The sequence below is a fragment of the Dipodomys merriami genome, unplaced genomic scaffold, assembly GCF_024711535.1.
Source record: "Dipodomys merriami isolate MVZ:Mamm:240054 unplaced genomic scaffold, mDipMer1.0.p SCAF_60, whole genome shotgun sequence".
NCBI lineage: Eukaryota > Metazoa > Chordata > Mammalia > Rodentia > Heteromyidae > Dipodomys > Dipodomys merriami.
Window position 1 is genome coordinate 2,975,696 of NW_027206180.1, and position 23,344 is coordinate 2,999,039.

General features: G+C 55.6%; 2 protein-coding genes across 2 annotated transcripts; both read left to right on the forward strand.

Moving 5' to 3' along the window:
* The first annotated feature begins 4,020 nt into the window (after positions 1 to 4,020).
* Positions 4,021 to 8,957, forward strand: Litaf (lipopolysaccharide induced TNF factor). The gene is made up of 3 exons (XM_070003473.1): positions 4,021 to 4,239; positions 7,034 to 7,190; positions 8,754 to 8,957. Exons 1-3 carry the CDS (start codon positions 4,026 to 4,028, stop codon positions 8,860 to 8,862), a joined length of 480 nt encoding a protein of 159 aa, XP_069859574.1. The 5' UTR covers positions 4,021 to 4,025; the 3' UTR covers positions 8,863 to 8,957.
* Positions 8,958 to 8,980: 23 nt separating this feature from the next.
* On the forward strand, positions 8,981 to 23,064 carry LOC138814532 (lipopolysaccharide-induced tumor necrosis factor-alpha factor homolog). The gene is made up of 4 exons (XM_070003475.1): positions 8,981 to 10,858; positions 17,828 to 18,028; positions 19,666 to 19,822; positions 21,306 to 23,064. Exons 2-4 carry the CDS (start codon positions 17,833 to 17,835, stop codon positions 21,412 to 21,414), a joined length of 462 nt encoding a protein of 153 aa, XP_069859576.1. The 5' UTR covers positions 8,981 to 10,858; positions 17,828 to 17,832; the 3' UTR covers positions 21,415 to 23,064.
* Positions 23,065 to 23,344: the final 280 nt, after the last annotated feature.

Genomic DNA, 23,344 nt, shown 5'->3' on the forward strand with positions numbered 1-23,344 from the left:
CTGGGAGCCCAGATGGAGCCCACAGCTGTGAAGGGGCGTCTACTCCAGTCTCCCTGGAATTCAGTCAGGCATTCCCGGGCTCGGCTCCAGGAGGCTCCAGGAAATTGGGTCTCCTGGCCTTTCCCCCTTTCTGGGGCCCACCTGCATTCTTTGGCTGGCTCCCTGTCCCCTGAGGCCTTGGTCCCATGGGTAATCCAGGTCATCTAAGACCCTTCCACACAGGTGGACAGTCCCTGTGCCATTTAAAGGGACAGTCACGAGGTCAGAGGTCTGAGGACATCCTTCTGTCTGCAACACGGGGGTAGGGATTTAGACTAACCTGTGAATGTCTGCTGTGAAGCCCCCTTCCTTTCAGCCCGCAGTCTCTATCCAATGACCCAGATAGGCCGTTCCCATGGTGTCCTGGGAGAGGTGCGAGGGGGGTCATTGGCCCACTTTCCAGATGAGGAAAAACCGAGGCCCAGAGAGAAACTGGAAGTTCACCTCAGTTCCCATTGATGGGAAATGGTAGAGCTGGGATCTGTGAGCCAAGGAGGCCTGGGCCAAGCTGTAGACCTGATGTAAGATCCCACCCTGTTGGTGCTGCCTGTAATCCCTGCTACTCAGGAGATGGGGGTCGGAGAAGGCAGGTGTGGCTTAAGTCGTAGAGTGCTTGCTTGGTGAGCATGGGGCCCTGAGTTCAAATCCCGTGCTGATCTTCCAGTCCACCTCTTAGCTTCCTGTGAGTCCTCTCGTTTCCCTCTGTTTTGTCCATTCCTCTTCAGCATCTCCCCCACCCCTTTCCCCCATGTTCTGACTGTTCCAGAATCCTTGGCACCTGCAGACTGGGCTGCCTGAGTCCTTTGGAGCTCGCCAGCCTCAGTTTCCCCACAGGCTGGCTCCTGATGGGCTTCCGCCTCACCTCTGAAGCAGCTGTCCACCTTGGGCCCTGTCCTGTCCTCCTCCTCCTCCTCCTCCTCCTCCTCCTCCTCCTCCTCCTCCTCCTCCTCCTCCTCCTCCTCCTCCTCCTCGCTTCTCCTTAGTGCTCTGCCGGCAACAAGCAGGTCAGAACGTGCTTCACCCGGAGCCCAGGTCGCCGTGGCTTCTGTGGGGGTGGCAAGAAGCTCATGATGGCGGATGTGCACGTGTGGCGTGGGGTCAGCCCTCACCACATCCTACTTTAGACCTTGAGCCACAGGATCTTGGGAGGGGCTCCAGAGCCCCCCTCTGCTCTTCCAGGGGTTTAGGGGGAAAATGCCTTCCTCTTGGCCAAGGTGAGAGGATTCTAGAAGCTTCCCAGCCTTCGTGGAGGTCAGTGTGAGAGCAGGGATCCCCATATCCGGGGTAAAAAAAGGGGGTCCCCCAGAAAGGCCAAGAAGCTGAAAGGCTGGTGGGGTCCAGTCACCTCTCCCCAGACTGTCCTGGGTCCATAGCATTTCCTGGGTCTTGGGTCATCATCTGGAACATTCCTTGTCATGGAAAACCTTGGTCTCTAGAGCAACAGGTACTCACTGTCCTTGAACTCTGATCTTCCTGCCAATGCTGAGATTCCAGGCGTGCACTACCACACCTGGCTCCTGTGAAACTTTGATCCTGTCAATCAGTTAGACTCTGCTCCTCTTATCCTGTCTCTGTCACCTGTGGCCCGGGGGACACTTTCCTGCCCTGCGCCGGCTCACACTGGTTCCAGAGTCAGGGATGGGCGCTGGCAGAACCAGAGGTGGCTTCTCCGGCCCAGGACGCCCACAGCGCTGCAGAAATGAACCCCACTTTGAGGTTGGGGAAGTTGGCATTTCCTTCCTGTCTGATTCCACCTTGTTCCCACGCCCCCGCGCTCCCTGCTGCACAGCCCTGCCCCCGCCCCCCCCCCCTCCAGCTTGCCAGGAAGGGCAGGAAGGTTCCAGAGGAGCCTCGCCACTCCCTCCTCAGCCAGGCAGCGAGCTTTGCGGCTCACACGGTGCCCACGAGGCGCTCTTCCACCTGAGCCAGGCCCCCGGCCCTTTTGGCTTGTGATTTCCTCTTGGGACTCACTTCAGCCCCTCCCCCCACACCTACCCCTGCCATACAGCTGGGATTACAGGTGTGTACCACCACACCCGGTTTAGACTGTCAGGGCTGAGATCTGAGGCTCATGGTTCAAAGCCAGCCTAAGCAGAAAAGTCCCTGGAACGCTTACCTCCAGTTAACCAGCAAAAAGCCAGAAGTGGAGCTGTACAGAGCTCAAGTGGTAGAGTTCCAGCTTTGAGGGAAAAAGTTCAGGGGCAGCAGGCAGGTCCTGAGTTCAAGCCCCAGGACCAGCACACGCATGGTTTTCTCCTTGCGGTGGCTGTAATGCAAACCAGATTGGGAGGTGCTGCTGTGTAGCAGGGTTTGGGGTGCAGTGAAGGGTCACATGGCATTTGTCATCTGGGCTGTGCCCAGCGGGTCACCAGGGCTCAGAATGGACAAAATGCTGGATTTTCCTTGTCCCTGGCCAGGGTGATACTGGCTGTGTCACTTCGGGGCTTGGGTGCAGCATGGAAATGAGGAACCTTGGTTCATGAGGCGTGGGGAATTTGGGGGCACGGTGGGGCTGATGGCTACTTGGGGTACACACTGAAACCAGCCCACGCCCTGTCCTGCAGGGTGGGAAGGCCTCACCCTACAAGTCTGTGCAGTGATAGGTAAAAAGAGACCTGCAGCCTGGGCGTGTCTGTGGAGGGGTTGGGCCGGACTTGGGTACCCGGGCTTCGACTCAGTCTTTGAGGTGGACAATCAAGGGCCACTCGCAGGTCACAGGGACAAAGACGAACAACTGGCGAAGGGGGAAAGAGACCCCTCTGTGTCTTTTCGTTTCCCCACAGTGCTCCCCATTACTATGGCAACCCAGACCCCACAAGGGCCGCCGGTCTTGAGCGGTCTGCTGACTGCTCAACCGTCCAGGCCACAGCTGGGTTTTTCCATGACAGAAATGTGGCCTTGCTGTTTGGTTGCATTTGGAAATGGGGGTTTCCTCTCGTTTCTCCTTTTATTGCAGAAAAGGGGGGCATATGGAGGCAGGACCTCCACCGTTGGGCGGCCCTGAACACACCTTCTGGGGTGACATGGGGGTACGGTTAGACACAAAAGCCAAGGAAGTATGTCTTTCATTGTAATAGGTTTAAGCGAAGCGCAGTGACGCCCGCCGCTCCCGGCTCTGTCCCAACTGACCAGCCAGGGGACCGGCCGGCCACCCACCTGGGTCTCCACGCCCCCTGCCATGGGGCTGTACCCCAAAGCCTCACACTTCCTGGAGGCTTTTAGAAGCTTCTAGAATCCACCTCACACCTATCTTGCTGCATTTCTTGACTGTTTTAACCTGTGTCCTGGGTCCCGCTGGGAGTGTTATTCCTCAGTTCCTCCAGTGGGGTCCCAGAGGCTCCCCTAGCAGCCCCTGCCTCTAAAACAGGTGATCATGGCGGGGGGGGGGGGAAGGGGGGAGGGAAAATGTCCAGGCCCCGCAGTGAGGCCGGCTGGACAAACAGACTCACAAAGCCACCACTGTCCCTGCCGCTGCCCGGGCCGCGCCAGCGCCCAGCGTAACCCGAGCCGCCCTGGCCAGCCCTTCCTGCCCCTCCCCAGCCATGGCGCCTGGCAGGCTTTGTGCCAAGGGGACACAACTCAGAGGCCCCTTCTAGACTTTTCTTCCACTCGCAGGAGTCACCGGCCTCCTAACCCCCCCTCAGCTCGCCCCCTCCCATGTCCCTCCCCGCCATGCTGTCATCCAGATTGGGGCTGTGTGTGCATCTTGGCACTGCCCTGACCTTGGTGATCATTTGTGTGGGTGTCTGCGCGTTCCCGAGGCAGGAGAACATGGCGGCTTTGGGCCGATGCCCGCATGGGGGAGACCGAGGCCCCGGGGAGGGGAGGTGTTTGTGGGATTCCTGGGCACGAGATTTCATGGTGGCCCGCTCTTGGGGACCCTGGTGATGGCCGGGCTTAGTCACCTTCTCCCATCTCGTTCGTCAGGTAGAAGACTGGAGACATGGCTTTCTTACCCAGCTCCTTGTGTTTCTGCTTTAGGTAAAATGTCAGTTCCTGGACCTTACCAGGCGGCGGCGGTGGGGCCATCCATGCCCACCGCACCCCCGTCCTATGAAGAGACGGTGAACAGTTACTACCCAACAGCCCCAGCACCCATGCCGGGGCCTGCCACGGGGCTGATGGCAGGCCCAGACGGGAAAGGTGTGAACCCACCTTCGTATTACACCCAGCCGGGGCCTGCGCCCAACCCCAACGCAAGTACGTGGGACCCTGTCCCCCTTAGCCCTTAGCTCCTTTGCCCTCTGCCCCTGGCTTGTGGACTCTGGCAGTCAAGTGACTTGCTTAGGCAAGACTGGCATGGTAGCACACACCTGTAATCCCAGGCCAGATTAGACTACAGTGTGATATTCTGGCTGAAAAGTAACTAAAGCACCAAGTCGGAGGGGGTGGTTCAGGTGGTAGCGTGCCTGCCTGACAGGCAGGAGGCCCTGGGGGAGTGAAATTGCTTCAGGCCTGCGTCGGGCAGGCCGCCCTCTTGTTCTGGCAGCTGCTTCTTGCTCCTTGCTCGCTGGTCCTTCCTGACACCCAGGTGTGCCCAGGTGTGCACTGACTCAGTGTCACAAGCACTTAGAAGGAGCTCTCCAGTTGTGTGAGATGCTAATCAGAGCATGTGGGCCTACTTGTCTGACTTATACCTCAGTTTCCTCACCTGTAAGTAGGACACAGTGTTCAATGTGGTGATACATATCTGTAGTTCCAGCGACTTGAAAGGTAGAAGCAGGAAGATCATGGTTTAAGGCTGGCTGGGGCAAAAGTGTGAGACCTTATCTGAAAAACAAGTTTAAGCAAAAAGGACTGGAGGTGTGGCTCAATTGGTAGAGCACCTACCTAGCAGGCATGAGACTCTTGTGTTCACTTCTCCAGTGTCAGGGTAAAAGAAATCAACAGCCAGTGGTCGGCCACCGGTGGCTCATGCCTGTCATCCTAGCTACTCAGGAGGCTGAGATCTGAGGATGGCAGTTCAAAGCTGACCAGAGCAGAAAAGTCCCTGTGAGACCCTTATCTCCAATTAACCATCAAAAAGCCAGAAGTGAAGCTGTGGCAGAGGGCTAGCCTTGAGTAAAAAAGCTCAGAGACAGCACTCAGGCCCTGAGTTCAAGTCCAGACTGCACAGGAAATAGGATCAGTGCAGTAGTGAGCTGCGTCATTTCTGGGGAGAGGGCTGGCATGGAGCGGCTTGGGCTCCGGGCTGCAAACCCAACGACACGGGGACGGGGTCCCTGCATGTGGCAGCTGCCCTCGCCCTGGGCTTCCCAGTGTCTTACCTGCCTCCACCAGCCCTCCCCCTGATCTTGGGGTGCTGGGCCCCCCCAGGGCTGTGTGAAGAGCGCTGTGGGCGGATCCAGTCCCCATTCCTAGCACAAGCCAAACCAGCCTCCTGCCCTGCCCGCCCTTCGCACCCTGGCTTTCTAGTTCACTCCTCTGAAACCTCCAGTTCAGGGCTTGCAGCATCCGCTCGGAGTTGGGCGGCAATCTGTGGTAATTCTAGAATATTCCCACCGCCCCCCAGAGAAGCCCCCTCAACCCTCCAAGTCCTGCCCCCACCCACCAGCCACGCACCTCTGCCTTCAGCACAGCAGCAGCGGGGCCCACCGGGGACTCGAGAGGGGCGGGCTGAGGGGGACCCCCGGGCGGCCTGAGAAGGGGGAGGGGGAGTACCCGGGTCACCCAGCACCACCGCCGGTGCCTGCTGCCAAGATCTCCCCATAGGAAGGTTCCAGAACCTGTTAGCAAAAATTCTGGAAATCGGCCACTGTTCTTTTCCTCCTCCCTTTTTGTAATTTCTTCCCTCTCCTCCCCTCTCCTCTCCTCCCCTCCCCTCCCCTCCCCTCCCCTCCCCTCTCCTCCCCTCCCCTCCCCTCCCCTCCCCTCCCCTCTCTCCTTTTCTCTCTCTCTGTGTTAAAATATACACAACATGCAATCAATTTAAACCTTTTCTTTTGCAGTACTAGAGTTTGAACTCAGGGCCTTGTGCTTGCTAGGCAGGCTGTGCTGAAGGCAGAGGTGCGTGGCTGGTGGGCGGGGGCAGGACTTGCAGGGTTGAGGGGGCTTCTCTGGGGGGCAGTGGGAATATTCTAGAATTACCACAGATCGCCGCCCAACTCCGAGCAGATGCTGCAAGCCCTGAACTGGAGGTTTCAGAGGAGTGAACTAGAAAGCCAGGGTGCGAAGGGCGGGCAGGGCAGGAGGCTGGTTTGACTCGTGGCAGGGCTGTGCTAGAAATGGGGACTGAACCCGCCCACAGCGCTCTTCACACAGTCCTGGGGGGGCAGCACCCCAAAGAGCCTCCAGAGCTTTTGACTTTAGCTTATTTTTGAGGTACAGCTTCATTCTCTTGCCCTCAGAGCCTCACACTAAGATCCTCTGCCTCCCAGATAGCTGGGGTTACAGGAGTGTGCCACCACACCTGGCTCCATTTTAAGGTACAGCTCAGTGGCAGTAAATGCATTCGCCCTGGAGGACGCTGTTACACCGTCCTGCTCCAGAACCGTCCTCTGGGAAGCTGCCATTCTGTCCCTCTTCCCCTCCCCCGCAGACCCCGACCCCCAACATGCCACTTCCAATCTCTGCGTGCTTTCCTGGGGACTTTGCAGAGGCTGAATCATATCCTCCAATTCTTACCCTTTGGTGACCAGCCTGTGCCACTTGGCACAAGTCCTCAAGGCCTATTTAGGTTGTGGAACGTGTCTGAATGACCTTTCTTTCTTTTTGGCTTGAACTCTGGGCCTGGGCACTGTCCAGCTGAAGGCGAGTGCTCTACCATCTGAGCCACAGCGCCACTTCCATGCCCACACTTCCATCCACACTGCGGATGGACCACTTTCCATTTGCCCCTTCATCTGTGGGCAGACATGGGGGTAGGGGCGGAAGAGGGGGGCTCAGGTGTCTGTTGGAGCCCCTTCCCTTTCCCTTCTGGGGCACTACTCTCTCCCTGCCCCCCTCCCTCCATCGCTAGCTGTCCCCGCTCCAGCGCCTGTGCTTTTGTTACCAGTTGCAGTGCAGACGGTGTACGTGCAGCAGCCCATCTCCTTCTTCGACCGCCCCATCCAGATGTGCTGCCCCTCCTGCAACAAGATGATCGTCACCAAGCTGTCCTACAACGCCGGCGCCCTCACCTGGCTGTCCTGCGGGAGCCTCTTCCTGCTGGGGTGAGTCTGTCCCCCTCTACTCCAGGCCCACACGCAGCCAGGGCCCCTTCCGGGCATCGTGGGATGACCTTTCCTTGCTTTTCATTATCTATCATTTATCCATCTATCATCCGTCTATCATCTATCCATCTGTCTGTCTGTCTGTCTGTCTGTCTGTCTGTCTGTCTATCTATCTATCTATCTATCTATCTATCTATCTTTGTGTACTAGCTGGAGCTCAGGGCCTAGGCAAGCTAGGCAGGCTCTGACCATGCTCACTGCATCCCAAACCTTCACTTTGGGGTCTTTCTTCTTCCCTCCCATGCTCCCTCCCTCCTTCCCTTTCTCCCTCCCTTCCTTTCATTCTTGTGTGTGTACTTGCCCTGGGGCTTGAACACAGGGCCTAATGATCTACCCCTTGAACCACAGCTCCTCTTCTGGCTTTTTGGTGGCTCATTGGAGATGAGAGTTTCAAGGACTTTTCTTCCTCAGGCTATGTCAAGCCCTGATCCTCAGATCTCAGCCTCCTGAGTCATTAGGATGGCAGGTGTGAGCCATCAGCAACCGGCTGATAGATACTTGGGGATTTTGTGGGAGCAGTGTGGTTGGTTTCTACCCACCAGATGCCCATAGCACCCCACAAATTACCCCAGGCCTGCTGTGTTCCCCTGTGGAGAACCACATAGCTCAGACACTGGGGCATCTAGACACCCCTTTCCATGAATGGGCACACAGAGCCACTCAGACCAGGCGGGTGGGAGGGGCTCAGGGGCTTACTTTTCTTCTAGAATTTCATACCTAAGTTATCATGGCTGCCTGCGAGAAGCTGTGGATATTCTGTGCATTGGCTGCTTCCACAGAGCCTTCCAGAACGGCTTACTCTTTTCTGTGTGAGGCAGTGGATGTGGGCTGTAAATATTTATGTCTGTGCAGGTGTTCTCTCAAAGAGAGGCTTGTTCTGCTCTGGGAGAGAAATCAGAGGGACCACAAGTTTTCCCCAGGCAGATGGAAGGAAGGAGCTGGGCATGCTGGCTCACACCTATAATCCTAGCAACTCAGGAGGCTGAGATCTGAGGCCTGGGGTTCAAAGACATCCCAGATAGGAAAGAAAGTCCATGAGACTCTTGACCTGAAGTAACTATCAGACAGCAGTGAACAAAAACGTATGAAGCCATGTGTTCAAGCACCAGCATCATGCATATGTATACATACACACAGAAGTTTATCACCTTTGGATCTTTGTATTAAAATTGACTTTCATCTTTTAAACCAAGGAGAGACAGAATAGAAGGAAAGTTCTGAGTCCCTCTGCTGAGGAAGCATTTGAAACCCAAGTATCCTTTCTGGCTCACCCTGCTTCTCAATGGCAGAGGGCAGCCAGGTGTCCACACACTCGCTGTGTGGCTGCGGGCAGGTGACTTCACCTCTCTGCAGACCCGGGGGCTGCTGGGAATGGAGTCGGCAGTCTGTGCGGACATGGGTGCTCTCAGAACCCTAATACTAGCAGAGACACGGCCCACCTCCAAACCTAGGCTCTGCAGGCGCACAGGGTTGGGTGATGCGCCCGTGTCTTTGTTCCCGCAGGTGCGTGGCGGGCTGCTGCTTCATCCCCTTCTGTGTGGACGCCCTGCAGGATGTGGACCACCACTGCCCCAACTGCAAAGCCCTGCTGGGCTCCTACAAGCGCTTGTAGGCCCAGGCCAGCCTCCTGTCCCCCGCCCAGTGGGGAGGCCCCGTGTCTCCCCTCTGCAGGGGCTCCACCTCTGTGTCTTTTTTGGGGGGAAGTGGAGTTGCAAAACCAACAACCTCTAAACCCCAGAAATGGCTGCTGGAAGTCATACCTGGGACTTGCAGAGACCATGACCTTGACAGCAGGTTCAAGTTCACCACCGCCCCTGGAGATTCCCTCCTAAGATGGCCGCCTTATTTACATACCCACATTTGCATACCCTCATCTGCATGTCTTCATCTGCATACCCTCCAGGACCTGCTGTCTGCTGGCTTCTCCAGCCTCAGTGGGCCTTTCTGGTGTTGTCTTTGACACAGCGGCCATTGCCTTATTTCTTAGACTGTTCTGTCTGAGTATGGCCGCACCACCACAGAATCTGGCCTTACTGAGTTTTGGGGCTGGGCTCTCAGAATGAGTAACTGCAGACTTTAGTGATCTAACTCATTTGAATTTCTTATTTTTTTTAATGTATGGAAAGGGATATTAACACCAGGTGTGCACCACCGAGGCCATAAAGGCAAAAGGCAAAAGGAGAGAAAGAAAGCTTCATTTTGTCATAATTCTGATGTTCTTGTTTGCCAAGACCCGAAGGGATTTTGGACTCCGAGATCTCCACCACTCTGACCAAGATTTGGTTTTGGAAGCTTGCAACCACCTGACAGGCTCCTATCCCCATATCTGCTAGTTCACATTCTCTCTCTTTCTCTCCCTCCCCCCCCCCCCCCCCTCGCGTGAGACTGGGTCTCACTATGTTTCTAGGCTGGGCCTGGAACTCTTGAGTTGAAGCAATCCTCATGAATAGCCAGATAGCAGGACTATAGACATCTGCTACTTACCTGGTTGTTGTTGTTGTTGTTCTTTTCTTTTTCTTCTTTGACACAGAAAAATGAGTAGTGGCCTTTCCATGAGTGTTCTTGAAAACTTCTTAGCTGAGTACTGGTAGCTCATGCCAACATTCCTAGCTATTCAGGAAGCTGAGATAAGATTGTGGTTCGAAGCCAGCTCAGACAGGAAAGTACATCAGACTCTTCTCTCCAACTAACCACCAAAAGAGATGGAAGTGCAGCGGTGGTTCAAGTGCTAGACCTCTAGCCTTGTGCAAACAAGCTCAAGGACAGTGAGTACCCAGGCCTTGAGTTCAGGCCCCAGGACCAGTACGCACGTGCATGCATGCACACACACACACACACACACACACACACACACACACACACACACACACACACACACACACACACACCTCTCTATTGTGCACAGATCCGTTTGGGTGGGACTGTGAGGTCTTCTCATTTTGGGTCATCTGACGTCTTCCCTGGTTTGGCCACAGTCCCAAAGGACACTCATGTCCGCTATGATTCCCCAGAGGCGCAGCTGTGGGGTGACAGCGGAGGACCCCCAGGTCCCTGATTTCCAGAACCCCAGTGGAGGCCGAGTGCGCTGCGGCCGTCTGTGCACTGGCGCTGCAGCCAGGCTCCACGGAAGCATCAGACCTTGAACTCCAGCCGTGCCGTCGGCGGCTGTCGGTCTGCTACGGCCCTGGATGGACAGATGGCCCCTGTGTTAGGAACATGCCCGTGGGATTTCTGAATTCTGGACACCACATGGTACTTTGGTGTGATCTGCTTTCCAAAAATAAAGACCTTGGTTCATTCGGTGACCTGTGTGTCGGCTCTTGGGTTGGGGAGAAAGCCGTCCCGTTGTGTTTGCTATGAAGTGTGTTTACTATGAAGTGTGTGTATGTGTGTGGTTTTTGTCTGTCTGTGGATTTGAACTCAGATCCTCACCCTTGCCAGGCAGGCACTCTTGCTTGACTTCCAGACCAGACGCAGACGCAGACGCAGCTGCAGCTGCGCATCTTCTCCGCGGTGCCAGGCCTCCGGGCTGAGGAGCGAGGGTCGGGGTCTTGCGGGAGGAGCCGCGTGGGAACGCCTTGGTGCTCAGCGCTGACACAGGGCCTGAGGTAAGAGCTTCTGGGTCTGGGCGGCAGCTCTCGTAGTGCACAAATGCCGACTGAAGGGCTTGCCGATGCCCGCTGCGGATGACTATAGTCCAGGTACATTTTGCCAGGTGCTGTGGCTCTGCCTGTCATTCTAGTTACTCAGGAGCCAGGTGTGAGGATCACAGTTGGAAGCCAGCCCTGGCCAGAAAGCCCTTGAGACTCTTACCTCCAAGTGCACAACCAAAAGCAGGAAGTGGAGCTGTGGCTCAAATGGTAAAGTGCCAACTTGAGGAAAACAAAAAGAAAACAGCTCCCAGGCTGTGGGTTCCAGGCCCGGTACTGGCGTGGCACATAGAAAGGAAAACTTCCACTGTCTCCCCTCCCTCTCCTGCTTTATCCTCTGGATTTGTCTGTCTGGACGCTGCAGGTGAACAGGCTCAGCAGTTTGGGGGAGGGGGGTAGGGGGGGTGGTCTGGGTTTTGCGTCACTGAGATGCATGCTATCTGGGGTGTCTCTGGAGCATTTTCATGTCTATGGCTGGATTGCGATTTATCTAGCAGGTGCCCAAAACAAATTCAACTCACGTTTCTTTGTATAATAATGGTCAGCAGCTTTCTTTTGTTGCTGTTAGTTGTCAGGCTTGAACTCAGGGCCTGGGCGCTGTCCCTGAGCTTTTGTGCTCAAGGTAAGCGCTCTACCACATTGAGCCACAGCGCCACTTCCGGTCTTCTGATGGTTTATTAGGGAAAAGAGTCTCCCAGACTTTCCTGCCTGAGGCTTTAACCTGTGATCTTAAAATCTCAGCCTCCTAAGTAGCTTAGATTACAGGCGTGAGTCACAAGTACTGGTATGAGCAAATCTTTTTTTGACACTGTCACCCCTTCCTTCGCTCTCCTAGTTTTTCCCTCCATGTTTCTTTTCTTTTTTGTCGGTTGTGGGGCTTGAACTCTGGGCCTGGGCGCTGTCCCTGAACTCTTCAGCTCAAGGCAAGCACTCTGCCACTTGAGCCATAGTGCCGCTTCCAGCTTTTGCTGTTTATGTGGTGCTGAGGAATCGAACCCAGGGCTTCGTGCATTCGAGGCAGGCGCTCTTCCACTGAGCCACCTTTCCAGCCCCCACGTTTCTTCTTTTTAAATATAGTTAGTGGTGCTGCTGGAGTTTGAACTTGGGGCAGGTGCCTGCCACTGAATCATGCCCTCGGTCCGTTTTCTTTTTTAGGGTTACTGAAGGTGAAGGGGTTGGGGTTCTGGAAGGAGAGGGGGGCGTCTAACATGCTCTCAGGCCCGAGTCTCGGGGTGTGCCGGGCACAGCTGTGGGTGCGCTGGGGCTTCAGTGCGCACAGCTGAGGATGATTTGGGAGCGGGGCGGCGCCAATAAAGCCCAGGCGGGGGTCGCGGGGCTGGCCCCTCGCAGCAGCAGGACGTGGCACCTGGAGGTGCGGGGCCCTGGGGGACAGACAGAAGCGGATGGGGCGCTGTCTTGGCCCTGGCCCACACGGTCCCAGTGAGGTCTCAGCACCCCAGTTTCTCGGCCGGGCCCCGCAGAGCTCCTGCCGGCAGCAGGAAGGTGAGTCTGACCTTGGACTGCGCCATGTGGGAGCAGAGAACGAGGAAAGGTAAATTAGGTTTGTGGGTACCAGGTGGGGAATAACCCATCCCCCGACTTCCCTGCGGGCAGAGCAGGGGTGAACACCAGCTACTCAGATGTGTTCTGATCCTCTCAGGCAAGTGTCCCCTTTCCCACTTAGCAGACGAGGAAACAGGAGTTCTAGGGGGCCCCTCTGCCCTTCATCCCTTTTTCCTGCTGTGTAGTATTCCATAGCATAGCTGAGCCCCAGCATGGGTACTTGGGTGTTTCTCAGTTCCGAGCCATCAGCGTGGCTGTGGACGGTGGCGGGGGCTGGAGAGGAGGGGAAGTGCTGAGATTTAAACTCTGTGTCTGCCATTCCTCCCCAGCCACAGCCCCATGGGAGAAGCACCTTTGAATGCGCATGTCTTTCATCCCTAAGATGGAGCCTCTTGGGGTGAATGAAATGAGAGTCCGTTAGAGTCCTTATTGAACAGTGCAAAAATAGCTTGTATGGCCTCAGTTTCCCTCTGTTCTCCACCTGGACATAATGTAGAGCCTCCTTATCCTTTTACGTTGAGTGAGCCCAGAGAGGGCGAGAGACATACAACTAATGTAACGTACAGTCAGCAAGGAAATGAGCCCTCACCACCCTGCCCTTCCCCTCAGGCCCCCTAGGCCTCACTGGACCCCCAGTCTCCTTCTTGAACCCTTTCCTGGCCAGGCCTTTGACTATTCAAGTCAGACCCAACTGCTATTTATCTTCTTGCTGGTCTTGGGGCTTGAACTCAGGGCCCGGGCACTGTCCCTGAGCTCTTTTGCTCGAGGTGAGTACTCTACCACTTGAGCCACAGCACCACCTTTGGTTTTCTGGTGGCTCATTGGAGACAAGAGTCTCACAGACTTTCCTGCATGAGCTGGCTTTGAACTTTGATCCTCAGATCTCAGCCTCCTGAGTAGCCAGGATGACAGGCATGACTCCCTGGTGCCTGGCAGGGCCTTATTTTTTAGAAGCTTCTCCAGTGTGGAAGGCTCCGAACTCTGGTTCTGGGAAAGGTAAAACCAAGCAGACAGAAAGACAGGGCTGCCTCTCCAGGCCGGGATTGAGGAACGGCTTTGTGCAGACCCGGGGGCGGGGTGGGGTGAGTTCCAGGTTCATTGGCTTTAACCACCCACCGCCCATTGCAGTAATGAGACATGCCTGTGCTCTCCATATTTTCACCCCGCTACTGGCGCACATGCGCACATGCAAATACCAAAAAGAAGCAGGTGACATCGATTTAAATTGTTTTTCTTTTGCCAGTCCTGGGGCTTGAACTCCCAGCCTGGGCACTGTCCCTGAGCTGCTTTTGCTCAAGGTTAGTTATTGGGGTGGCGGGGTGAGGGCGCTCACTGGCATGTTGAGGACCCCAAACACCACCCCCCAGATGCTCTACCACTCGAGCCCCAGCTCTATTTCTGGTTTTCTGGTGGGTAACTGAAGATAAATTGCTCACAGACTTTCCTGCCCGGGCTGGCTTTGAACCACGATCCTCAGATCTCAGCCTCCTGAGAAGCTAGGATGACAGGCGTGAGCCACCAGCACCCAACTTCAAAACTGTCTTAACCTTGATTTGCATCCTGAGCACACTTGATATCTGAGGCTTGTGCAGAGCGAATGTGGACGGTAGATTTGCCTTGTAAATTCTTGGTCTGTCTGTTGGTCTGTCAGCTTGTCGGTTGTTCAAGCTGGGATTTGGGCAGGTGTCGGCTGCATTCACAGCTGCTTGAGGGTTGGAATGAGCGAGCGGAGCGGCAGCTTTTCACGCGGGTGGAGTGAAATGGAATGAAGCTTTCGTGGCGCAGTGGCAGGATTGCAGGTGTGGTGGCCGCGGTGGCCGCATGGCGGAGGGGGTGGGGTGGGGGTGGTGGCCTGTCCCGCGAGGTGGTCGGAGCTGAATAACTGCATGGACGGGGTTGGGGTGAACACCGGGTGGTGGTGGGACACCTGGGCCCACACTGTTAGAAAGCATGGCCCTTCTGGAAGGTTCCTGGGAGCTGGGCTTGCAGGATAGCTGGGGTGTCATGCGAGCACATGACCACATTAACGGCACTGGGTTCAAGTCCCCGTGAGCAGCTGGTGGCTGAAATACGTTGTGTTTGCTGCCATTTCACAGCGCAGCAGCCATCGAGGTGGCGGGGACCCTGGATACAAATAGGTGGTGGAAGGACTCGGGGTGTGGGCACCCTCAGGCCAGACCTGAGCAGGTGGGGAGAGGGTGGGCGGGGCTCAGGGATGAGGTGAGGGGTCCCTGGCACGGGGTCCTTGCCCCGGAGGTGGAGGGCACCGAGCTCTGTGGGTCACTGTGTGGTCACTGCGTGTCCTCCACAGCGTCGATGGCAGGGGCAGGGCGGGGTGCGGGGCTCGCGGGGCAGCGTTGTCTTGGTGGACCCACTTGCATGTACATGCCCAGCTTCCCTTCTGTCCATCCATCCGCCCACCCTCCCATCCACCCATCTCTGTGTCCATCTATCCCTCCGTCCACCTATCTGCTAATCCATTTGTCCATCCATCTGTCCATCCTACCATCTGTCCATCCATTTTGTCCATCCTCCTGCACATCATCTGTCCTCCACATTCCTGTCTACTTGTCCCTTCTCCCATACATCTGTCCTTCATCCATTTGTTTTTGTCTGTCCATCCTTCTGTCCATTTGTCCATCCATCCCTTTGTATGTCTACCCCTCTGTCTATCCATCCTCCCATCAACCCTTCCCGCCCCCCCCACTTCTGTTTGGCAGTGAAGTGAATAAGCTGTGGCCCGTGCTGCTGGTACCCACGTCCACCCTGGGTCGGGGACTCAGTGTTTGATCTGTAACCCAGGAGAGAGACTTGGGGCAGAGGAGCAGATGGATCACAGAAGCTTCTAGATACCTTGGAGTGCACTGTGGAGAAAGAACTGGTTAGCAAGGGCATTTTCTTTTCTGGTTTTCCCCTTTCTTTTCTTTCTTTCTTTTTTTTTCAGTCCTGGAGCTTGAACTCAGGGCCAGGGCACTGTCCCTGAGCTTCCTTTGCTCAAGGAGCCACAGCTCCACTTCCAGCTGTTTTGGTTTATGTGGTACTGAGGAATCGAACCCAGGGCTTCATGCATGCTAGGCAAGCAAGGGCATTTTCTTTTCTTTTTTTATTTTTTTCTTGCTAGGGGGGGGGTTCAGTCGTGGGGCCTGAACTCTGGGCCTGGGCGCTGTCCCTCAGCTCTTCAGCTCAAGGCTAGTGCTCTACCACTTGAGCCACAGCGCCACTTCTGGCTTTTTTCTTATGTGGTGCTGAGGAATCGAACCCAGGGCCTCAGGCATGCAAGGCAAGCGCTCTACCACTGAGCCAGCAAGGGCATTTTCTAAGGACAAGGATCTGATTCCACTTTCCAGGCCGGGCCTAATGACTATCTCCTCCTCCTCAGATGGGACCAAGGTGGGGGGGACCCAGTCTTCTCCCCCTCCAAGCTGAGCCACTTTTGTGACCCTCAAGCCTGGAGCCCCCCTGGTTCTCTTTCCCTGGGCTCCCCTGACAGTGGCTCTGCGGAGCTCCGCCCTTCTCACTGAGAACTCCTTGTCAGGAATCTGCTCTGTTCCCATCTCAGTCACCTGTGACCTGGGGGACACTTTCCCGCCCCACCCCAGTGTGTGTCTTAGTCTCCATACCGCATCAGAGCATTGGCATTGGCAGTGCGCAGGACGCCCACAGTACTGTAGAAGTGAATGCCGGTTGGAGGTTGGGGAAGGTGCTTTCCTTCCTGTCTGATTCCACCTTGTTCCCACAACCCCGCGCTCCCTGCTGCACAGCCCTGCCCCCGCCCCGCCCCCCCCCCCCAGCTTGCCAGGAAGGGCAGGAAGGTTCCAGAGGAGCCTTGCCACTCCCTCCTCAGCCAGGCAGCGAGCTTTGCGGCTCACACGGTGCCCACGAGGCGCTCTTCCACCTGAGCCAGGCCCCCGGCCCTTTAGCTTGTGATTCCCCCTTAGGACTCACCTCAGCCCCTCCCCCCACACCTACCCCTGCCATACAGCTGGGATTACAGGTGTGTACCACCACACCCGGTTTAGACTGTCCAGGCATCTCCTCCATCCCAGCAAACAAGGACCTTGGTCCCCAGTTCACAATACCCGGTAGCAGGCAGCCCAGGCTGCCGGCCACCATTCTCCCTGCTCGTTGGACCCCAAACCCCAGCTAGATGAACCTTGAAAGTATCTCACTGGCTGGACACAGCAGTTCACACCTGTAATCCTAGCTACTCAGGGCTGAGATCTGAGGCTCATGGTTCAAAGCCAGCCTAAGCAGAAAAGTCCCTGGAACGCTTACCTCCAGTTAACCAGCAAAAAGCCAGAAGTGGAGCTGTACAGAGCTCAAGTGGTAGAGTTCCAGCTTTGAGGGAAAAAGTTCAGGGGCAGCAGGCAGGTCCTGAGTTCAAGCCCCAGGACCAGCACACGCATGGTTTTCTCCTTGCGGTGGCTGTAATGCAAACCAGATTGGGAGGTGCTGCTGTGTAGCAGGGTTTGGGGTGCAGTGAAGGGTCACATGGCATTTGTCATCTGGGCTGTGCCCAGCGGGTCACCAGGGCTCAGAATGGACAAAATGCCGGATTTTCCTTGTCCCTGGCCAGGGTGGCACTGGCTGTGTCACTTCGGGGCTTGGGTGCAGCATGGAAATGAGGGACGTTGGCTCACGAGGCGTGGGGAATTTGGGGGCTCGGGCCCAGTGGCTGCCTGGGGTGCACACTGATACCAGCCTAGGCCCCGTCCCCGTATCTGCAAGGTAGGAATGGCCCCTGCTTCTGGAAGAAATGACATGGGGTGAGGAACACCGTCCAGGCTCCGCAGTGACTCACCACCACGGCCCTGGCCGGCTGGACAAACAGACAAAGCCACCACTGTCCCTGCCACTGCCTGGGCCGCGCCAGCGCCCAGCGTAACCCGAGCCGCCCTGGCCAGCCCTTCCTGCCCCTCCCCAGCCATGGCGCCTGGCAGGCTTTGTGCCAAGGGGACACAACTCAGAGGCCCCTTCTAGACTTTTCTTCCACTCGCAGGAGTCACCGGCCTCCTAACCCCCCCTCAGCTCGCCCCTTCCCATGTCCCTCCCTGCCATGCTGTCATCCAGATTGGGGCTGTGTGTCCATCTTGGCGTTGCCCTGACCTTGGTGATCATTTGTGTGGGTGTCTGCGCGTTCCCGAGGCAGGAGAACATGGCGGCTTTGGGCCGATGCCCGCGTGGGGGAGACCAAAGCCCGGAGGGGGGGTGTCTGTGGGATTCCTGGGCACGAGATTTCATGGTGGTCCGCTCTTGCGGACCCCGGTGATGGCCGGGCTTAGTCACCTTCTCCCATCTCGTTCATCAGGTAGAAAAGACTGGAGACACGGCTTTCTTACCCAGCTCCTTGTGTTTCTGCTTTAGGTAAAATGTCAATTCCTGGACCTTACCAGGCAGCGGCAGCGACAGGGCCATCCATGCCCACCGCCCCCTTGTCCTATGAAAAGATGGCCCCAGCACCCATGCCGGGGCCTGCCACGGGGCTGATGGCAGGCCCAGACGGGAAAGGTGTGAACCCATCTTCGTATTACACCCAGTCGGGGCCTGCGCCCAATCCCAACGCAAGTACGTGGGACCCTGACCCCCTTACCCTCCTTTACTCTTTGCCCCTGGCTTGTGGACTCTGGCAGTCAAGTGACTTGCTTAGACAAGACTGGCATGGTAGCACACACCTGTAATCCCAGGCCTGATCAGACTAAAATGTGATATTCTGGCTGAAAAGTAACTAAAGCACCAAGTCGGAGGGGGTGGTTCAGGTGGTAGCGTGCCTGCCTGACAGGCAGGAGGCCCTGGGGGAGTGAAATTGCTTCAGGCCTGCGTCGGGCAGGCCGCCCTCTTGTTCTGGCAGCTGCTTCTTGGTCCTTGCTCGCCAGTCCTTCCTGACACCCAGGTGTGCCCAGGTGTGCACTGACTCAGTGTCACAAGCACTTAGAAGGAGCTCTCCAGTTGTGTGAGATGCTAATCAGAGCATGTGGGCCTACTTGTCTGACTTGTACCTCAGTTTCCTCACCTGTAAGTAGGACACAGTGTTCAATGTGGTGATACATACCTGTAGTTCCAGCGACTTGAAAGGTAGAGGCAGGAAGATCATGGTTTAAGGCTGGCTGGGGCAAAAGCGTGAGACCTTATCTGAAAAACAAATGTGTGGTTCAACTGGTAGAGCACATACCAAGCATGCCTGAGACTCCGAGTTCAAATCTCCAATATGGGGAGGGGTGGATCAATAGCCAGGTATGGGTGGCTCACACCTATAATCCTAGCTACTCGGGAGGCTGAGATCTGAGGATGGTGGTTCAAAGCCAGCCTGGGCAGAAAAGTCCCTGTGAGACTCTTATCTCCAATGAACCACGAGAAAACCGGAAGTGGTGCTGTGGCCCAATGTGGCAGAGGGCTAGCCTTGAGTGACTGAGCTCAGAGACAGTGCTCAGAGCCTGAGGTCAAGTCCAGACTGCACAGGAAATAGGATCAAACTGTACACTAGTGAATTACATTTATTCCAGGAGAGGGCCTTGTGCTTGCTAGACAGGTGATTTTACCACTTGAGCCACACCTCCAGAGCTTTTGATTTTAGTTTATTTTTGAGATACAGCTTCATTCTCTTGCCCTCAGAGCCTCACACTAAGATCCTCTGCCTCCCAGATAGCTGGGGTTACAGGTGTGTGCCACCACACCTGGCTCCATTTTAAACATTTTTAGGTACAGCTCAGTGGCAGTAAATGCATTCGCCCTGGAGCACGTCTGTTACACCATCCTGCTCCAGAACCGTCCTCTGGGAAGCTGCCATTCTGTCCCTCTTCCCCTCCCCCGCAGACCCCGACCCCCAACATGCCACTTCCAATCTCTGCGTGCTTTCCTGGGGACTTCGCAGAGGCTGAATCATATCCTCCAATTCTTACCCTTTGGTGACCAGCCCGTGCCACTTGGCACAGTCCCTGAGGCCCATCCAGGCCATGGCACGTGTCGGACCCTTTTTAAGATCATTTGCGCCTTTTCAAAGGACATAAAGCCCCCTCCTCTGGGGACAGACATGGGTTCCACCCTGTGGCTACTCATCTCAGCTGACTGCTGGAGCCCCACTCTCTCCCTGCTGGGGCCCTGCTCTCTCCCTGCACAGGGGTGGAGGGGAGGTGGGGGTGGGGGCCTCTTTCCCTGCCACCCCCCCAGCTCTCCCTGCTCACCAGCGCCTGTGCTTCTGCTGCCAGTCACGATGCAGACGGTGTACGTGCAGCAGCCCATCTCCTTCTTCGACCGCCCCATCCAGATGTGCTGCCCCTCCTGCAGCACGATGATCGTCACCAAGCTGTCCTACAGGGCGGGCACCCTCACCTGGCTGTCCTGCGGGGGCCTCTTCCTGCTGGGGTGAGTCCGCCCCCCTCGGACCAGGGCCTGTGCACAGGCCAGGGCCCTAATGTGCCTTTCTCCGATCAAACAATCTGTTCTCTCTCTCTCTCTCTCTCTCTCTCTCTCTCTCTCTCTCTCTCTCTCTCTCTCTCTCTCTCTCTCTGTCTGTCTCTCTCTGTCTCTCTCTCTCTCTCTCTCTGTCTCTCTCTCTCTCTCTCTCTCTGTCTCTCTCTGTCTCTCTCTGTCTCTCTGTCTCTCTGTCTCTCGGGTTGTGGGGCTGGAGTTCAGGGCCCCGGCAAGCTAGGCAGACACTGACCATGCTCATTGCTTCCCCAGCCTTCCTTTCTGGTCTCCCTCCCTCTGTCCCTCCCTGCCTCCCTCCCTCCTTTCATCCATTGCTTCCTTTCTTGTGTGTGTGCTGGTCCTGAGGCTTGAACTCCGGGTCTGGGTGCTTGTCCCTGAGTTATTTCACTTAAGGCTAGCGTTGTAATCCTGGAGCCACAGCTCCACATCTGGCTTTCTTGGTGGTTTATTGGAGATGAGTTTCAAGGACTTATCTTCCTCAGGCTGACGTCAAACCCTGATCCTCAGATCTCAGCCTCCTGAATCACTAGGATGACAGGTGTGAGCCATCAGCACCTGGCTGATACATACGTTGGGATTTTGTGGGAGCAGTGTCCTTGGTCTCCACCAGCCAGATGCCCATAACACCCCACAAGTTACCCCTGGACAGAATCACATAGCTCAGGCACCAGGGTGTCTAGAAACTACTTTCCATGAGTAGGACACAGAGCACTTAGAGCAGGTGGGCTTGGTGGTGGTGGGGGGCCCTCAGGGGCTTCTTTTTCTTTTAGAATTTCATGACCTAAGTTATGACTGCCTGAGAGAAGCTGTGGATATTCTGTGCATTGGCTACCTCCACAGAACCTTCCAGAATGGCTTACTCTTTGCTGTGTGAGGCAGTGGAGGTGGACTGTAAATATTTATGTCTGTGCAGGTGTTCTCTCAAGAGAGGCTCGTTCTGCTCTGGGAGAGAAATCAGAGGGACCACAAGTTTTCCCCAGGCAGATGGATGGAAGGAAGGAGGGAGGGAAGGAGCTGGGCATGGTGGCTTACACCTATAATCCTAGCAACTCAGGAGGCTGAGGTCAGGATTGTGGTTCAAAGGCATCCCAGATAGGAAAGTCCCTGAGAATCTTGACGTGAAATAACTATCAGACAGCAGTGAGCAAAACTGTGTGAAACCCTTTGTTCAAGCCCAGCACCAGCACACACATGCGTGCACACGTACACATAGAAGTTCATCACTTGCTGTGTGGCTGCGGGCAGGTGACTTCACCTCTCTGTGCAGCCCCAGGGGCTGCTGGGAATGGAGTCAGCAGTCTGTGCGGGCATGGGTGCTCTCAGAACCCTAATACTAGCAGAGACACGGCCCACCTCCAAACCTAGGCTCTGCAGGCGCACAGGGTTGGGTGACGCGCCCGTGTCTTTGTTCCTGCAGGTGCGTGGCGGGCTGCTGCTTCATCCCCTTCTGTGTGGACGCCCTGCGGGATGTGGACCACCACTGCCCCAACTGCAAAGCCCTGCTGGGCTCCTACAAGCGCTTGTAGGCCCAGGCCAGCCTCCTGTCCCCCGCCCAGCGGGGAGGCCCCGTGTCTCCCCTCTGCAGGGGCTCCACCTCTGTCTTTTTTTGGGGGGGGACAGAAATGACTGTTGGAAGTCATACCTGGGACTTGCAGAGACCATGACCTTGACAGCAGGTTCAAGTTCTTGTCCACCCTTGGAGATTCCCTGTTGAGGTGGTTACCTCATCTGCATACCCTCATCTGCATATCCTCCAGGACCTGCTGTCTGCTGGCTTCTCCAGCCTCAGTGGGCCTTTCTGGTGTTGTCTTTGACACAGTGGTCATTGCCTTATTTCTTAGACTGTTCTGAGTATGGCTGTATCACCACAGAATCTGGCCTTACTGAGTTTTGGGGCTGGGCTCTCAGCTTGAGTAATTGCAGACTTTAGTGGTCTAACTCATTTGAATTTCTTATTTTTTTTTTAATGTGCCGAAAGGGATATTCTGCACCCAAGAGGCTATAAATGCAATAGGCAAAAGGAGAGAAAGAAAGCTTCATTTTGTCATAATTTGTGTTCTTGTTTGCCAAGACCTGAAGGGATTTTGGACTCTGATCTCCACCACTCTGACCAAGATTTGGTCTTGGAAGCTTGCAACCACCTGACAGGCTCGGTCCCCCCATTTGCTGGTTCACACTTTTTCTTTTTTCTTTCTTTCTTTTTTTTTTCTTTTTTTTTGTGAGACTGGGTCTCACTATGTTTCTAGGCTGGGCCTAGAACTCCTGAGTTGAAGCAATCCTCATGAATAGACAGCTAGCAGGACTACAGACATCTGCTACTTAGCTGTTTTATTTTTTCTTTTCTTTTTCTTTGATACAGAAAAAGAAGTGAGTCATTGCCTTTCCATGAGTTTGGGAGGTTCTTAAACTTTTTAGCTAAGCACTGATAGATAGCTCACTCACTCCTATAATCCTAGCTACTCAGGAAGCTGCGATAAGACTGTGGTTAAAGCCAGCCCTGGCAGGCGAGTCCAGCAGACTCTCCTCTCCAATTAGCCACCAAAAAAGCTGGAAGTACAGCTGTGGTTCAAGTGCTAGACCTCTAGCTCAAGGACTGTGAGTACCCCAGCCCTGAGTTCAATGCCCAGGACCAGTGTACACATGTACACACACACACACACACGCGCGCGTGCACACGCACGCGCACACACACACACACACACACACCCCTTCTGTGCACGGATCCCTTTGGTTTCTAGTGGGACTGTGAGGTCCTCTCACTTAAGTCATCTGACATCTGTCCTGGTTGAGCCACAGTCCCAAAGATTTCTGGATTCCCCAGGGGCGCAGCTGTGGGGTGACAGCGGAGGACCCCCAGGTCCCTGATTTCCAGAACCCCAATGGAGGCCGAGTGCGCTGCGGCCGTCTGTGCACTGGAGCTGGAGGCTCCACGGAAGCATCAGACCTTGAACTCCAGCCGTACATTTGGCGGCTGTTGATCAGCTATGGCCCTGGATGGAGACATGGCCTCTGTGTTAGGAACATGCCCGTGGGATTTCTGTGTTGGGAACATGCCCGTGGGATTTCTCTGTGTTAGGAACATGCCTGTGGGATTTCTGAATTCTGGACTTTGGTGTGATCTGCTTTCCAAAAAATAAAGACCTTGGTTCGTTCAGTGACCTGTGTGTCGGCTCTTAGGCTGGGGAGAAAGTCGTCCTGTTGTGTTCACTGTGAACAACCTTTCATCGACGCAGGTCTTTAGTTGTCCAGACAGGCTGAGTGGCTTGCTGTGCTGAGGTCAGTTCAAGCCCCGGGTGTCACTGATGGTCACAGCCATGGCTCTCACGTGGCTCGCTCAGCCCCCTCCCCCAACAAAGTGTGCTTTGTTCACTGATGGGGCGGGTGCCACCAGGTACGGGGAGAGCGCGAGGAGATGCCACCTGCCCCTGCCCTACATGGCTGCCCGGCCTGGTTGGG

Excerpts from the sequence above, each read along its gene's own strand:
- Litaf (XM_070003473.1), top strand. The coding sequence starts at position 4,026 with ATGTCAGTTCCTGGACCTTACCAGGCGGCGGCGGTGGGGCCATCCATG. Across the intron at positions 4,240-7,033 it reads TGCGCCCAACCCCAACGCAA|TTGCAGTGCAGACGGTGTAC; the intron begins GTACGTGGGACC and ends TTTTGTTACCAG. Across the intron at positions 7,191-8,753 it reads GGGAGCCTCTTCCTGCTGGG|GTGCGTGGCGGGCTGCTGCT; the intron begins GTGAGTCTGTCC and ends TTGTTCCCGCAG.
- LOC138814532 (XM_070003475.1), top strand. The coding sequence starts at position 17,833 with ATGTCAATTCCTGGACCTTACCAGGCAGCGGCAGCGACAGGGCCATCC. Across the intron at positions 18,029-19,665 it reads TGCGCCCAATCCCAACGCAA|TCACGATGCAGACGGTGTAC; the intron begins GTACGTGGGACC and ends TTCTGCTGCCAG. Across the intron at positions 19,823-21,305 it reads GGGGGCCTCTTCCTGCTGGG|GTGCGTGGCGGGCTGCTGCT; the intron begins GTGAGTCCGCCC and ends TTGTTCCTGCAG.